This window comes from Ranitomeya imitator, chromosome 4 (assembly GCF_032444005.1).
Source record: "Ranitomeya imitator isolate aRanImi1 chromosome 4, aRanImi1.pri, whole genome shotgun sequence".
Lineage (NCBI taxonomy): Eukaryota > Metazoa > Chordata > Amphibia > Anura > Dendrobatidae > Ranitomeya > Ranitomeya imitator.
In genome coordinates this window covers 230,201,780-230,219,422 of record NC_091285.1, presented here as the reverse complement: position 1 = coordinate 230,219,422, position 17,643 = coordinate 230,201,780, and the positions used below count along the sequence as shown (strand labels likewise).

At 39.5% G+C, this 17,643-nt stretch overlaps 1 protein-coding gene across 2 annotated transcripts in view; it reads left to right on the top strand.

The window, feature by feature from the left end:
- Window positions 1-17,643, top strand: part of TMTC2 (transmembrane O-mannosyltransferase targeting cadherins 2) — a 459,093-nt gene that overhangs the window by 398,472 nt on the left and 42,978 nt on the right. The window contains exon 11 of one of the 2 annotated variants that reach the window (XM_069764402.1): window positions 15,648-15,711. The exons of the other annotated variant lie outside the window; for it this stretch is intronic. Coding sequence (XP_069620503.1) covers window positions 15,648-15,711 — 64 coding nt within the window. The remainder of the gene's footprint in view (window positions 1-15,647; window positions 15,712-17,643) is intronic. 2 annotated transcript variants of the gene reach the window in all.

Genomic DNA, 17,643 nt, shown 5'->3' with positions numbered 1-17,643 from the left:
CCAGCAATGTTTATTATGACTATGTTCTATATACTTTAACGGCATCTGTGGGCTCCCAGTGCCCCTGCTTTTTTACTATGTCTGGTGATCACCTGTTGCTGTCACCATCTTTATGCCCTGCACAATAAAGCATTTTTATGGACTTTGGCTATCTCCTGGAGTTTATTCTCCCCCCCTGTTATATGTATTGTTTGATAGCTAGTCTATCACTATATTTGATATCCATGGCTAAAGTACTTTTTTGGACAAGTATTTATTAATTTTTGATATTGTTTTACCTTTACAATTGTCCTAAAACCATGCTGCCCTATGTCGCCCTCTTATTTATTGAAAGTGAAGTGAGCAGTTACGCTAGATGTTTTTAATGGAAATGTAACTGTAATAACTTGTGCATCATGAAATATTATATTGAGTGTAAGGATTCTTTCTGGGTTTTTTTTTACCATTGGAAAAGCCACAAATATCTGAAGTTCAGCAATAAGATGAATAACTATATCGCCGTTCTCTGAATCTCAGATTGTTACTTCGCAGCCCACCTACTCTACTTTCCAGGGATTTGCACAAAGGGAGTTTTAAGTTCTGGTTGTGAAGAAGCCAGATTGTCTTATTTAAGCTTAGTCATTTACAATTGTGTTCTGATGGCGCCGGTCAAAGTAGGCATTAAGTGAAGCTCCAACTTGATGAGTAATTGATTGATCAGAATGTCGCAGTTCAGCTAGTTATCATGCAATGAACTCTTCTGTTGAGTGTACAGTTATTATCCTTTCATTGTCCTTGGATAGTTAGCAGTGCGTCGGTTTCATGATGTGCAACTGGAAACTTTAATTATGTTCTCTGCTAGCTATTAACCTCGCATACATTTCTGTTCCCCAGTCCTGTATTATGCATACTGTGATTTACAAGAATGCTTCCAATAGTTATATATTTCTAATTAAAAGATTTAATTGAAGTAATGCACCTTCCTTTGGAGAGCTGAAATAAAAGTGTCATTAAACCGCTCATTAGGAGAAAAAAAATGTGTATAGTTTCTTGTTTTGTCTTCCCCAGTTAGGCTGCTGTCACATGGGGGCGATTGAATGCTGTACTTTCCCCGCCATAGTTGCAAATCGTTCCCATGATGAAGCTTTATAATGAAAAGGATGCACAATTCTGTCGTAGGAGAGTCTGGTCTCATTTCAGTATATTGTATAATTTATTTGTGCCTAATATGTTGTATTAACTATACTGTTAAGTCAATTAAAGGCAACTTCTAACTAGATTCATAGACCACGCATAATAGAATTTTATGTATTCACATGTTCTGCTTTATAGCTGTCTGCGCCTACATCCCCACACCCCTTTTCCACCCCAAAGAAATTGCCGTTTTGCAATACACAAAAACCTATGCCAGGAATTCCATTGTCTGGACCAGTAGGAAATAATCTATGACTGATGCTAAGTTTTTGAGTGTTATTCATCACATGTGGTCACTTAGCACAATTTTTCTGTCTTCTCCTGTAAAGATTATGGTCATTTTATGGTTACGAAGGAAATGTTTTGTCTGTTGGTATTATTCTTGGTTCTTGTACATTGCCCATGAAATATTTGTGGTATTCTCTGACATAAAAGTTAATTATCTGAACACTCAGCCAGATATCGGTTCAGTATTAGAGGCTACATATATTAACAGTAACCCTTACGAAGTATTCCCCAGCAAGATCAGTGGCGTGAGATACTTTCCAATGTGATAGCCAAGTAACAACATAAAAGAGCGTTTGAAGAAAATTAGAGTAGAACGTAGTTTAACTCTAAATACTCACTGTGTGTCATAGGAATCTAGTAAAGTACAGTGTGGCAAAAAGTATTTGGTCAGCCACCAATTGTGCAAGTTCTCCCACTTAAAAAGCTGAGAGAGGCCTGCATTTGACATTATAGGTAGACCACAACTATGAGAGTCAAAATGAGAAAACAAATACATAAAATCACCTTTTTTGATTTGACAAGATTTATTTTGCAAATTATGATAGAAAATAAGTGGTAATTAACAAAAGTTCATCTCAATATTTTGTTATATATCCTTTGTTGGCAATGACAGAGGTCAAACGTCTTCTGTAAGTCCTAACAAGGTTGGCACACACTGGCACCTTGATTTCCGAATGACATGCAAAATTTGCTTTCATCAGAAAAAAGTACTTGGGACCACTTAGCAACAGTCCAGTGCTGCTTCTCTGTAGCCCAGGTCAGGCGCCTCTGCCGCTGTTTATGGTTCAAAAGTGGCTTTACCTGGGGAATGCGGCACCTGTAGCCCATTTCCTGCACACGCCTGTGCACGGTGGCTCTGGATGTTTCCACACCAGACTCAGTCCACTGCTTCCTCAGGTTCCCCAAGGTCTGGAATCGGTCCTTCTCCACAATCTTCCTCAGGGTCCGGTCTCCTCTTCTCGTTGTACAGCGTTTTCTGCCACATTGTTTCCTTCCAACAGACTTACCATTGAGGTGCCTTGATACAGCACTCTGGGAACAGCCTATTTGTTGAGAAATTTCTTTCTGGGTCTTACCCTCTTGCTTGAGGGTGTCAATAATGGCCTTCTTGACATCTGTCAGGTCGCTAGTCTTACCCATGATGGGGGTTTTGAGTAATGAACCAGGCAGGGAGTTTATAAAAGCCTCAGGTATCTTTTGCATGTGTTTAGAGTTAATTAGTTGATTCAGAAGATTAGGGTAATAGGTCGTTTAGAGAACCTTTTCTTGATATGCTAATTTATTGAGACAGGTTTTTTGGGTTATCAGGAGTTGTATGCCAAAATTATCAGTATTAAAACAATAAAAGACCTGACAAATTTCAGTTGGTGGATAATGAATCTATAATATATGAAAGTTTAATTGTAATCATTACATTATGGTAAATAATGAAATTTAACACTATATGCTAATTTTTTGAGAAGGACCTGTACTTTCAACTCCCTCCAAAGGTTTTCTATGGGGTTGAAATCTGGAGACTGGCTCCTTCGTTGCCCTGGCTGTGTGCTTGGGATCATTATCATACTGATAGACCCATCCACGTTTCATCTTCAATACCATTGATGATGGAAGGAGATCTGTACTCAGAATCTCACGACACGTGGCCCCATTCTTTCATGTGCATGGATCAGTCATCCTGGGCCCTTTGCAAAGAAACAGCCCAAAAGCATGATGTTGCCACCCCCATGCTTCACAGTAGGTATGGTGTTCTTTGGATGAAACTCAGCATGCTGTCTCCTCCAAACATGATGAGTTTTGTTTCTACCAAACAGTTCTACTTTTGTTTCATAAGACCATATGACATTCTCCCAATACTCTTCTGGATAATCCATATGCTCTGTAGCAAACTTCAGAAGGGGCTTGGACATGTACTGCCTTAAGTCCCTGGTGGCGTAGTGTGTTACTTATGGTAGCCTTTGTTACAGTGGTCCCAGCTCTATGCAGGTAATTCACTTGGTCCCTCCGTGTGGTTCTGGGTTTTTTGCTCACCGTTCTTGTGATCATTTTAACCCCACAGGGTAAGATCTTGCGTGGAGCCCCAGAGATGGGAGATTATCAGTGGTCTTGTTTGGCTTCCATTTTCTTATTGCTCCCACAGTTGATTTCATCACACCAAGCTGCTTGTCTATTGCAGATTCAGTCTTCCCAGCCTGGTGCAGGGCTACAATTTTGTTTCTGTTGTCTTTCGACAGCTCTTTGGTCATCACCGTGGTGGAGTTTGGAGTTGTGACTATTTGGCGTTGTGGACAGGTGTCTTTTATACTGATAACAAGTTCAAACACATGTCATTACTAGAGGTAATGAGTGGAGGACAGAGGAGTTTCCTAAAGAAGAAGTTACAGGTCTGTGAGAGCCAGAAATCTTGCATGTTTTTAGGTGACCAATTCCTTATTTCCCACCATAATTTGCAAAATATATTTTGCCAAATCAGACAAGGCAATTTTCTGGATTTGTTTTCTAATTTTGACTCTCATAGTTGTGGTTTACCTATGATGTCAATTACAGGCCTCTGTCCTCTTTTTAAGTGGGAGAACTTGCACAATTGGTGGCTGACTACATGTTTTCCCCACTGTATATCCGTTAGATCGCATGCTGTAATAATGAAGTCTTGATGCCAGATAGTTGGTGCTGGAAAATGCGCTCCAAATTTTAATATCCTTATTGAAAATACTTGGACCAAATGATAAAGTAACACTTTGTATTGCAAAGGTCATAATGTAGCTGTAGGCCTAAGAACATCAGCTTTAAAGTGTAAAAAAAGATAATAGAGATAAACGGAAGCTCGCAAGTTTTTTTGGTGTAGAACTAAAAAGTAGGAAAAAGCAACACAAGAAAAAGGGGGATCAGTGACTCTTTTTGACCTATAAAAGTGTTCGGTTGTGAAGAAAACAAAAAAACTCTTGTTTCAAATCTTTGTTATATTTTGTTTTTATATTTTATATCTATTTCAACTAAATGTTATTAAAAATCTATTGTAGTGACATTAACTCCACCCACGAGCCTGTTTTCACCTTCTTGACCAGGCCAAATTTTATAATTGTTTTACTTTATGTGGTAATAACTCTGGAACACTTCAACGGATCCCACGTATTCTCAGATTGTTTTTTCAAGACATATTGTACTTCATGGCTGTCCTACAATTTCTTTAATATAACTTCCATTTCTTTGTGAAAAAATGGAAATTTGGTGAAAATATAGCAGTTTTCAAACTTTTAATTTTTATGCCATTAAACCAGAGAGTTATGTCACACAAAATAATTAATAAAGAACAGTTACCACATGTCTACTTTACATCAGCACAGTTTGTGAAAGATCATTTTTTTTGTTAGGAAGTCAGAAGGGTTGAAAGTCGATCAGCATTTTCTCATTTTTTCAACAAAATTTACAAAACTATTTTTAGGGACCTCATGTCATTTGAAGTGACTTTGGGGGGTCTATATGACAGAAAATACCCAAAAGTGATACCATTCTAAAAAGTGCATCCCTCAAGGTGCTCAATACCACATACAAGAAGTTTATTAACCCTTTAGGTGCTTCACATGAACTGAAGAAGTGTGGAAGAAAAATTGAACATTTAACTTTTTTTCTGAAAAATTTTACTTCAGACGCAATTTTTTAAATTTTCACAAGTGTAACTGGAGAAATTGTACCATACAATTTGATGTGAAATTTCTCCTGAGTATGCTGATACCCAATTTCTGGAGAAAGACAACTGTTTGGGCACATGGCACGGCTCCGAAGGGAAAGAGCTCCATTTCACTTTTTAAATGCAAAATGTGTGGGAATATTTAGCAGACACCATGTTACAATTGGTGGTCCTCTGATGTGCTTAAACAGTGGAAACACCCCACAAGTGACACCATTTTTGACACTATACCCATCAAGAAACTTATCTAGATGTGTGGTGAGCACTTTGAACCCCCAGGTGCTTCACAGAAGTTTATAACTTAGATTTGTGAAAATAAAAAAATCTAATTTTTCCCACAAAAATGTTTTTTAGCCCCAATTTTTTTTGACAAGTAAAAGGAGAAAATTCACTTTACAATTTGTTTTGCAATTTCTACTGAGTATGCAGATAACCAGGAGAAAAAAAAACATTGTTTAGGTTCACAGCAGGCTCAGAAAGGAAGGAGTGATGTTTTTGGATACAGACTTTGATGAAATGGTCTACAGGTGTCATATCACATTTGGAGAGCCACTGATGTACCGGAACAGTGGAAATGTCCCACCAGTGACCATATTTTGTAAACTAGACCCCTCAAAGAATTTATCTAGATGTGTGATGAGAACCTGGAACCCACAGGTGGTGGTTCAAAGAATTTCACAACGTTGATCTGCGAAAATGGAAAAACTTATTTATGTTGTTTTAGCCCCAAATATTTTCATTTTCCCAAGGATTGCAGGAGAAAATATTGATCATATTAACACCACATTAACGTGTGTACCATAATTTCTGCTGAATATAGAAATACCCAATATGTGGCTGTACAGTACTGACTAGCCATACAGAGAGACCCGGGAGAAATGGAGCACTATTTGCCTCCTGGAGCGCAGATTTTCTTGCAATAGTTTGCAGACTCCTTATACAGATCCCCTAAGTGCTAGAAGAGCAGAATCTCCCCTCAAGTGACCCATTTGGGAAATTCTAAACCTTTGTTAATTTATCTACAGGTGAAATCACAATTGACTCCATGGGTTTTTCCCATAATCCAGCAGTAAAAGATGTTGCTGAGTGAAAATGGCAAACTGCCATTTTAGTGCCCAGTACGTTGTAGTCACCAGTACATTGTAATGCCCAGCTCATGCCTCTTTAGACATGCACCTGTAAATAAGGCGAGCTGCCATCGCTACAAAAATGCAAAACATGTGAATTCTAAATGTGGTTTTTGCACAATGTGGGGCTCAGAAGGTAGGGGGCATTTAGTTTTGGGAGTGCAGAATTTGCTGAATTTTTTGGGGGGCAAGGAGCTATAGTGCTTTTCCAGAGCCATTGCACTACCAGTTACATGGATGCCCCCTATATTTCCATTAACAGATTACAGATCTGAGTGGGGACTTGCTTGCTTTGTGAATTGAGTTGAAGCTTTTATTTGGAACATTTTGCATAATGTTTGGGATCACATTCATCCAGTGCGCTATGCTTAGCACTTACTTTGGGTTTTCCATCTAAATCTCCAAGTGACGTGATTCAGATTAAAAAAACATCCGAAGGAGCCACTCACTATAGTAAGGCAGCAAAGTTACTCTGGACTCTTTTCAGCTTTGTCATTTTCAGAAGTACACAAAACTGTGGCTGACCGCACTTTTTTGAATGCCTAAAAAGACTGATACCGCGTGATCGAAGGCCAGACTGCATCTGCAGTGCCTCCATCTGCTTCAGTATAGGGAACCTTCCTTCATGAGTTCCATCTAATCAAGTATTTCAGAGATTTAGAAGAAATTCCCGGTATCAGCGCTCAGCACAGAGTACAGGATAAATGTAAGCCTAGCCATTCATTCTTTGAGCAGCAAAAATTAAAAAATCAACAGCAGGTGAAGAATTTGTTTTATTTATTTTTTTACTATGTTTTTTTATGTTTGGCTGCTGTCACACACTAAAAGATGCTTTTAATTGAAAAAACAAGTTTTTGTATCTCCATATTTTTTTTCCATATTTCAGCTGACAGAGTAATGCAAGGGCTTGTTCTTAGCGGGACCAGTTATTGGAACCATTTTTGGGCAGATTATATATATTTTTTATCTCTTTCTATTTTGGTTTTTGGGAGGCAGAATGAACAAAAACCAGCAAATCATGAATTGTTTTTTTTTGTTTTTTTTTAAATGCCGATCCGGGTGTGGTAAAATTGGTAAGGCAGCTTTATTCTTCTGATTAGTACGATTACAATAATACCACATTTATATCATTTTTTTATGTTTTGGTACTTTACACAATAAAAACTTTTATAGAAAAAATAATTATTTTTGCATCGCTTTATTCTGTGAGCTATAAATTGTTTCTGTATATTTTCCTGCTGACTTAGCTGCATGGCAGCTTGTGTTTTGCAGGACAAGATGACATTTTTCACCGGTACCATTATATTTGTCTTTTTGATCATGCTTTATTACACTTATTGTTGAGCGGTATGAAGATGAAGCATATTTTCTTCCTCTTTTTTTATTTTTTTAGGTGTTCACTGAAGTGGATAACTAGTGGGACAGTTTTTTAGATCTGATTATTCTGGATGTGGCAATAGCAAATGTGTACTTTTTTCATTTATTTTTGTTTTTACATAAATACATGTATTTATTGGATTGATATTTTTCTTTTTTTGTTCTTTACTTTATTTTTTTAAATATATATACAGTACAGACCAAAAGTGTTCTGTATTTTCTTAACTATGAAAATTGTACATTCACACTGAAGGCATCAAAACTATGAATTAACACATGTAGAATTATATACTTAACAAAAAACAACTGAAAATATGTATTATATTCTAGGTTGTTCAAAGTAGCCACCTTTTGCTTTGATCACTGCTTTGCACACTCTTGGCATTCTCCTGATGAGCTTCAAGAGGTAGTCACCAGGAATGGTTTTCACTTCACAGGTGTGCCCTGTCAGGTTTAATAAGTGGGATTTCTTGCCTTATAAATGGGGTTGGGACCATCAGTTGTGTTGTGCAGAAGTCTGGTGGATACACAGCTGATAGTCCTACTGAATAGACTGTTAGAGTTTGTATTATGGCAAAAAAAAAAGCAGCTAAGTAAAGAAAAACGAGTGGCCATCATTACTTTAAGAAATGAAGGTCAGTCAGTGCAAAAAATTGGACAAACTTTGAAAGTGTCCCCAAGTGCAGTGGCAAAAACCATCAAGCGCTACAAAGAAACTGGCTCACATGAGGACCACCCCAGGAAAGGAAGACCAAGAGTCACCTCTGCTTCTGAGGATAAGTTTATCCGAGTCACCAGCCTCAGAAAAATCGCAGGTTAACAGCAGCTCAGATTAGAGACCAGGTCAATGCCACACAGAGTTCTAGCAGCAGACACATCTCTACAACAACTGTTAAGAGGAGACTTTGTGCCGCAGGCCTTCATTGTAAAATAGCTTCTAGGAAACCACTGCTAAGGACAGGCAACAAACAGATGATACTTGTTTGGGCTAAAGAACACAAGGAATGGACATTAGACCAGTGGAAATCTGTGCTTTGGTCTGATGAGTCCAAATTTGAGATCTTTGGTTCCAACCACCATGTCTTTGTGCGACGCAGAAAAGGTGAATGAATGGACTCTACATGCCTGGTTCCCACCGTGAAGCATGGAGGAGGAGGTGTGATGGTGTGGGGGTGCTTTGCTGGTGACAGTGTTGGGGATTTATTCAAAATTGAAGGCATACTGAACCAGCATGGCTACCACAGCATCTTGCAGCGGCATGCTATTCCATCCGGTTTGCGTTTAGTTGGACCATCATTTATTTTTCAACAGGACAATGACCCCAAGCACACCTCCAGGCTGTGTAAGGGCTATTTGACCAAGAAGGAGAATGATGGGGTGCTACGCCAAATGACCTGACCTACAGTCACCAGACCTGGACCCAATCAAGATGGTTTGGGGTGAGCTGGACCGCAGAGTGAAGGCAAAAGGGCCAACAAGTGCTAAGCATCTCTGGGAACTCCTTCAAGATTGTTGGAAGACCATTCCCGGTGACTACCTCTTTAAGCTCATCAAGAGAATGCAAAGCAGTCATCAAAGCAAAAAGGTGGCTACTTTGAAGAACCTAGAATATAAGACATATTTTCAGTTGTTTCACACTTTTTTAAGTATATAATTCCACATGTGTTAATTCATAGTTTTGATGCCTTCAGTGTGAATGTACAATTTTCAGAGTCATGAACATACAGAAAAATCTTTAAATGAGAAGGTGTGTCCAAACTTTTGGTCTGTTGTGTGTGTGTGTGTGTGTGTGTATACACATATATATATATATATATATATATATATATATATATATATATATATATATGTGTGTGTGTATACACATATATATATATATATATATATATATATATATATATTTATATATAATTTTGAGTGACTTTTTTTACATTTTTTTATTCTGTCCCACTATGGACATAAACTTTCCTGCCCTGTTCGCTGATCTAATACTCTGCAATTTTTGCATTGCAGGACATTAGAACAGTGCATGACAGCAGAGAGGGAGCTCCCTCTGTGTGCGATGCCCATCAATGTCGCTTTTACTATAGACCGCTGCATCAGAGAGGTTAAACGCCCTTGATCGGTGCTAGCACGATCATGGGCGTTGCTGCAGGGTGTTATCTCACATGTAGAGTTGAAACCCGCATTTGATCGTGGCAGTGCGCAGCATGAGCCCGTGCAATCATCATGACATATATGTACTGCAGTTTGCAGAAACCCAGCTCCAGCAGCACCGTATATATGCTGCGGATGTCATAAAGGGTTAAAAGATTAATTGTTGTTCATTTTGCATTTTATTTAGGTAGAGTAAGAGGTTCAACGTAATATATTTATACACTCCAGATTATCCAAATGTTTTAAACTTTGTTTTTCCAGTCAGTGTCTACATTTTCTAATTAAATAGATTTACATAAAACTGCCCTGTAGTCAAAGAAGTAAATGAGTTTCAAGGTGACTAGCCACAAGCCCTCTTTGTTTTTTTTTTTTGTTTTTTTTAATTGGTTCTATAATTACAGTTAAGTTCTACTCAAAATGACAATAGATTCTAAGCTATGTGACGATTCTTGTTTAAAATGTCAATCTGTATTCTTTATTTTGTAGACATGAATGTTGAAATACTAGAAACTTTATGTTCGCTAGTTTAGTTACAGCCAGCGGTACTTTTATAATTATTTATCTTAGTTGAGTTGGCTAACCCATCTTTAAATAGCATAAATTTATTAGCAATTTTCTTCTGGCTTAAAAATCATTCAAGAATCAAGACTCTACGTTAATGATGTTTTTAATTCTTTTATATTGTTCGAAACAGTGAGTCCTAATCATGGCACCCTTACCTATTTATTGGTTGGCAGAGGAGTGCAATTAAATGCACGTTACTGCATCCACGTTCTTTCGAGAAGGTTAGAAAGTCCTCCTTCTCTGCCACATTCTCAGGGGTGGGAAACCTCAGACCCGTGGTCCATTTACAGCCCTTGATGACCTTTTATCCGGCTCCAGGCACATTCCCGGGGCTTACAGTGCTTGGGCCAGCAGCAGTATTTTGACGGCCGCCCACCTATTAATTTCTTCTTCCTGTGTGAGCACGCTCATACTGTTTTCTCTACTGAACACTGAGGCTTGTGCGATGAAAGATTGCAACTTGCCACCAGTGCTAGCGTCAGGACGTCTTTGTGGTCGGAGTCGGCCTGCAATTTGTACGGCCACTGAAGGATCGTGTAAACATCCAAATGTCCCTTGGCAGAAAAAAGATTACCCATCCCAGGTCTATCTATAGATGTTTATCGATACCGATGCAGTTTTCCTGCGTTTGTCACTCCAGCAATTTCTTCAATGTCAGTAACTTTTAAAAACAACAACTGAACTATTCCTATCTTGTTAAAGAACATAAAATCACAAACAGCCACACTACACCGCAACTATCGCCTGACCCTAGGTTTCGCCTGACTGCTTTTTCCTGGGGGAAGCAAACCTGTTTAAAAAACCATAGATGCATAAAAGTGCATTTAATTGGATTATGTGATAGAATAACTTTGCCTTACCAGTCTTTGCCCCGGACCAATGTTGATGACTTATCCTCAAGATAGGCTATGAATTAAAAACAGACCCAGAAAACTTTTAATGCCAGAAACCTTTCAGTTCATCTAGGAAAGCAATGCTTTTACATTTTGAGGAGTTTAAAGTTAAGGATTTTTGTTTTCTGTACAGTACTTTTTTTTCCAATTTTTCTTTAACGCTTTTTATTACTGCTTAAGCAAATTTAAAAGTGTGCAAAATCTTTTGCCAGAATGATAATTTGAAATTCTTACTTGTTTCATTAGCAACAATAGTGAGGTTTTAATTTTTTATCTTCTAATTATTGTCTGTGACATTCCAATTTATCTTCCTGAACTATGAACAGTTCAGAAAAGCAAAATATGCATTTCAGTAGAGTTTTAACATTTTTCTTCAAGAAGAATCCATGCAGAAGAACAATATCCTTTATAAATGACAAACGCAGAACTGTAGATTGTAGCAATGCATCACTTTAGGAGCCTTAAATATGTTTGTGAAATAGATAAACCATTATTCATGTGGAAGGAATATCCCTTATCAGTTATTCACTTTAAACTGGTGAGACTCCCTGGAGGACTATACTTCATGTATGTTTTAGTGATTTTACTTTTTATGAAGCAATGGCTAAATACACTCTCTGAGCATGTGATTGTGGAGAAATATTTCTGCAGTGTTTTAATTCTTCATTTCCACTTGAGTAGTAGAGAATGTAATAACCATCATCCATTTTGTGCATTGCATGGAGGATCATATTTCTGTAAGCAGACTACAAACGAGACTCGCATAACGCTTGTAGCTGTGGAAATAATATTAGCATTTTTTTACACTGACATGAATTCCGTAGTAGTTTTCTCTTGCAGGCAGAAACTAATGTAACAGTTGCACAGAAAATAAAATAAATATAAAAAAAAACAAATAGAAAAGTGGACTTCATATTTCATCCTGCTGTTTTGTTATCTGGGCAATGTAAAATTAATCCATTAACCATCTCTGGGTGAATAATGATTTCCTCGGCTGTAATATTTTATATTCTGTGGCAGAGCAGGAGAATTATTTAATGCTAGCAGTAAATAGAAATATGCTACAGAGCAGCTTGCAAACTAATCAGTCTTTTAAATCGAAAACCAATGAAGGGCCCAAACTTAAATATGTTAAGGCATTGACACGGCAGGTATATTTCATTTTTTTTTCTTTTATTTATAAGAAAAGTAAATTGAGCTGAGGTACTGTGCTTGTTTCTAGGCTGAGAACAAAAGAAATGATGATGGTAAAAGCTCAGAAACAATTCACAGTACCGGATGTCAATTAACTTTCTGACAGAGACATAGATAGTGATAGTGAGGGCAAAAGCAATTGTCACAGTCAGGCCCTGGTGCCCGACAGGACCCAAAGGTCTTTCTGCCTCGTATAGTTTTTAGCAACCAGGCCCTGTTATCTGACAGGACGTAAAGGCCTTTCTGCCTCATTGTTCTTAAGCAACCAGACCCTGGTGTCTGATAGGACCCAAAATCCTTTCTGATTTTTTTTTTGCAACTAGGCCCTGGTGCCCGATAGGACCCAAAGGCCTTTCTGCCTCATATTGTTTTTAGCAACCAGGCCCTGGTGTTTGACAGGACCCAAAGGCTTTCTGCCTCATATTGTCTTTAGCAACCAGGCCCTGGTGTTTGACAGGACCCAAAGGCTTTCTGCCTCATATTGTCTTTAGCAACCAGGCCCTGGTGTTTGACAGGACCCAAAGGCTTTCTGCCTCATATTGTCTTTAGCAACCAGGCCCTGGTGTTTGACAGGACCCAAAGGCCTTTCTGCCTCATATTGTTTTTACCAACCTGACCCTGGTGTCTGACAGGACCCAAAGGCCTTTCTGCCTCATATTGTCTTTAGCAACCAGGCCCTGGTGTTTGACAGGACCCAAAAGCCTTTCTGCCTCATATTGTCTTTAGCAACCAGGCCCTGGTGTTTGACAGGACCCAAAGGCCTTTCTGCCTCATATTGTTTTTACCAACCTGACCCTGGTGTCTGACAGGACCCAAAGGCCTTTCTGCCTCATATTGTCTTTAGCAACCAGGCCCTGGTGTTTGACAGGACCCAAAAGCCTTTCTGCCTCATATTGTCTTTAGCAACCAGGCCCTGGTGTTTGACAGGACCCAAAGGCCTTTCTGCCTCATATTGTTTTTACCAACCTGACCCTGGTGTCTGACAGGACCCAAAGGCCTTTCTGCCTCATATTGTCTTTAGCAACCAGGCCCTGGTGTTTGACAGGACCCAAAAGCCTTTCTGCCTCATATTGTCTTTAGCAACCAGGCCCTGGTGTTTGACAGGACCCAAAGGCCTTTCTGCCTCATATTGTCTTTAGCAACCAGGCCCTGGTGTTTGACAGGACCCAAAAGCCTTTCTGCCTCATATTGTCTTTAGCAACCAGGCCCTGGTGTTTGACAGGACCCAAAGGCCTTTCTGCCTCATATTGTTTTTACCAACCTGACCCTGGTGTCTGACAGGACCCAAAGGCCTTTCTGCCTCATATTGTCTTTAGCAACCAGGCCCTGGTGTTTGACAGGACCCAAAAGCATTTCTGCCTCATATTGTCTTTAGCAACCAGGCCCTGGTGTTTGACAGGACCCAAAGGCCTTTCTGCCTCATATTGTTTTTACCAACCTGACTCTGGTGTCTGACAGGACCCAAAGGCCTTTCTGCCTCATATTGTCTTTAGCAACCAGGCCATGGTGTTTGACAGGACCCAAAAGCCTTTCTGCCTCATATTGTCTTTAGCAACCAGGCCCTGGTGTTTGACAGGACCCAAAGGCCTTTCTGCCTCATATTGTCTTTAGCAACCAGGCCCTGGTGTTTCACAGGACCCAAAGGCCTTTCTGCCTCCTATTGTCTTTAGCAACCAGGCCCTGGTGTTTGACAGGACCCAAAGGCCTTTCTGCCTCCTATTGTCTTTAGCAACCAGGCTCTGGTGTTTGACAGGACCCAAAGGCCTTTCTGCCTCTTGTTGCCTCATATTGTTTTTAGTAACCAGGCCCTGGTGATTTATGACCAGAGAATACATCAAACTTGATATGAACTTTATTGTAATTTTAAACAAACTTAAAGGAGCTCAGAATAAGATAGATAATGGTATATTCACAATATTTTTATATTGTGGTTTGTGTGTCCCTCATATCCTAAAAACACCAGAAAAGCACTCTCAAAATACTCCAAAGAATGTTCCTGTTAATTTCTATGGAAAAATGACTTGTGGTTCATATGTTTAGACTTTTGAGTGCTTCATGCTTGGAGAAAAGAAAGTGTGTGTCGCTACTTTGATGGAAAATGCTACAAACTGCAATGAAATGGCTGCAAAGACTGTATCAGGAAAAAAACAACTTTGAAATCACTTGAAAAACTGCTTCAGGAAATAAAAAACTTCACAAAGAATGAGATTTTCTTGAAAGGGAACTGACAGTTGACATATGCTCCCCAAACCATAGGCAGCATGCATTAGACACTGCCTGCTTGATGTCAGCCATATGTGGCTGACATCATACAGCCAGTGTGTGTTACTTGCTGCCCATGGATCGGGCAGCATGTATCAACGTCAGGTTCCCTTGAAGCAGTTATCTGTAGAAAACATACCCAAGAAAGTAGCAAACTCAATCAGAACAAGCTCTCTTATGGATTTTCCATTAATTTATTCTGGAATGAACAAGAAAAAAAACAAGAAATGCTAAATTTTTAATAAAGTCCAATTAATATTTTTAGCCCAGACTATGTGCATTTAAGTGTAACAAGCGCTATAATTTTTCCAAATCCTTTAAGGATTGCAGTAAGATATGCTTTAGTGCTAGTATAAAAAATAAACAAAAAACTAGGAAAGCAACTTTGTAAAAACGTTATTGTGTTTCAGTAATAACATAGTTTCAGCACCAGTGTCATTTTCCCAATATATTGCTTAACAATAGTGTCAAAATAAATGAGCTTTTAAATTGTGAATGTGGTTTTTCATTCTGGTGCTTGCAATAAGTGTGCCTTTTTGTGTTAAATATGACCTTGAATTTATAATTCTGCTAAAGAAAGATTGATTGGTAGAGATCTTCTTAATGTTCTGGACTATGACTATTAATGAGCTGATTAGTGAGTAGTTCCTGTAGTTAAATTATTCGTTTTTGTAAATAATGATAAAAAAGGAAGAAAAAAGACTAAACTGATTACTGTGAATTATTAACTGAATCTGGACTGGTAGAATAATAGTAGAGTAATTTATGTCACGGTCTGTGAAACATATGGAGTACTTTCATATATTTCATTTATATGTAATTTATCATTAACATGTAAACTACATTGTCAGCGTATGTTCTGAAACAATCAGATACTCATCTATTAAATGATTGATAAATATAATTGCTTAGCTCTTTCCTTTTCAGGCAAGCCAGTTTAAATGAAGCAGCAGAAACATACTACAAAATGGCAGCTGCACTGCGGCCTAATGTAAGTGAATTTGTTTTTTTTTAACTTTCTGGATACTGTCTATTTTCCTACACCATATCATAAATGTAATTATTTTAAGAGTATGGATTGGGTTATGCCAACGTTTGGACAACTATTTTTCAAGATCCGTTTATGGACCGTAATGCTCGGACTGACTGTGGGTCTCCTGACCCAAAATTACAGCCCCACATCCATATACAGCTCTGGCAAAAACTAAGAGACCACAACATCAAAACCCTGCCATGGGCAGCCCAATCTCCAGACCTGAACCCCATTGAAGTCCTCTGGAATGTAATCAAGAGGATGATGGATAGTCACAAGCCATCAAACAAAGAAGAACTTCTTAATTGTTTGCGCCAGAAGCAGTGTGAAAGACTGGTGGAAAGCATGCCAAGACACATGAAAGCTGTGATCAAAAATCATGGTTATTCCACAAAATATTGATTTCTTTACACTTCCTGAGTTAAAAGATTAGTATTGTTGTTTCTAAATGATTATGAACTTGTTTTCTTTGCATTATTTGAGGTCTGAAAGTTCTGTTTTTTTTATTTTGACCATGTTTCTTTGTCAGAAAAAAAATACTGAATTTATTGCTTTGAAAGAGACATGTTGTCAGAAGTTTATAGAATAATAGAACAATTTACATTTTACTCAAAAATATACCTAAAAAGAGAAAAATCAGACAAACTGAACATTTTGCAGTGGTCTCTTAATTTTTGCCAGAACTTAGGGTCAGGAGGTGCACAGTCAGTTTGGGCATACCGGTCCGAATACTGACATTAACCCCTTCCTGACCTTTGACGCATACGCTGCGTCATGAAAGTCGGTGCCATTCCGACCCATGACGCAGCATATGCGTCATGGAAAGATCGCGTCCCTGCAGATCGGGTGAAAGGGTTAACTCCCATTTCACCCGATCTGCAGGGACAGGGGGAGTGGTAGTTTAGCCCAGGGGGGGTGGCTTCACCCCCCCCCCCCCCCCCCGTGGCTACGATCGCTCTGATTGGCTGTTGAAAGTGAAACTGCCAATCAGAGCGATTTGTAATATTTCACCTATTATAACTGGTGAAATATTACAATCCAGCCATGGCCGATGCTGCAATATCATCGGCCATGGCTGGAAACAATAATGTGCCCCCACCCCACCCCACCGATCGCCCCCCCCCCAGCATTCCGATCTGGCCGGTACACTGCTCCGGCTCCCCTCCGTCCTGTGCTCCGGCTCCCCCCGTGCTTTTGTCCGCTCCCCCCGTGCTCCAATCACCCTCCCCGTGCTCCAATCACCCCCCCTGCACTCCGATCCACCCCCCGTGCTCTGTTCCACCCCCCCGTTCTCCGTTCCACCCCCCCGTGCACCGTTCCACCTCCCCCGTGCTCCGTTCCACCCCCCCATGCTCCGATCCCCCCCCCCCCCCGTGCTCCCCCCCACCCCATCATACTTACCGATCCTGCCGGGGTCCGTCCGTCTTCTCCCCGGGCGCCGCCATCTTCCAAAATGGCGGGCGCATGCGCAGTGCGCCCGCCGAATCTGCCGGCCGGCAGATTTGTTCCAAAGTGCATTTTGATCACTGAGATAGATTATATCTCAGTGATCAAAATAAAAAAAATAATAAATGACCCCCCCCCCCCTTTGTCACCCCCATAGGTAGGGACAATAAAAAATAAAGATTTTTTTTTTCCACTAATGTTAGAATAGGGTTAGGGGTAGGGTTAGGGGTAGGGTTAGGGCTAGGGTTAGGGTTTCGGTATGTGCACACGTATTCTGGTCCTCTGCAGATTTTTCCGCTGCGGATTTGATAAATCCGCAGTGCTAAGCCGCTGCGTATTTATGGCGGATTTACCGCGTTTTTTCTGCGCATTTCACTGCGGTTTTACAATTGCGATTTTCTATTTGAGCAGTTGTAAAACCGCTGCAGAATCCGCAGACAGAAG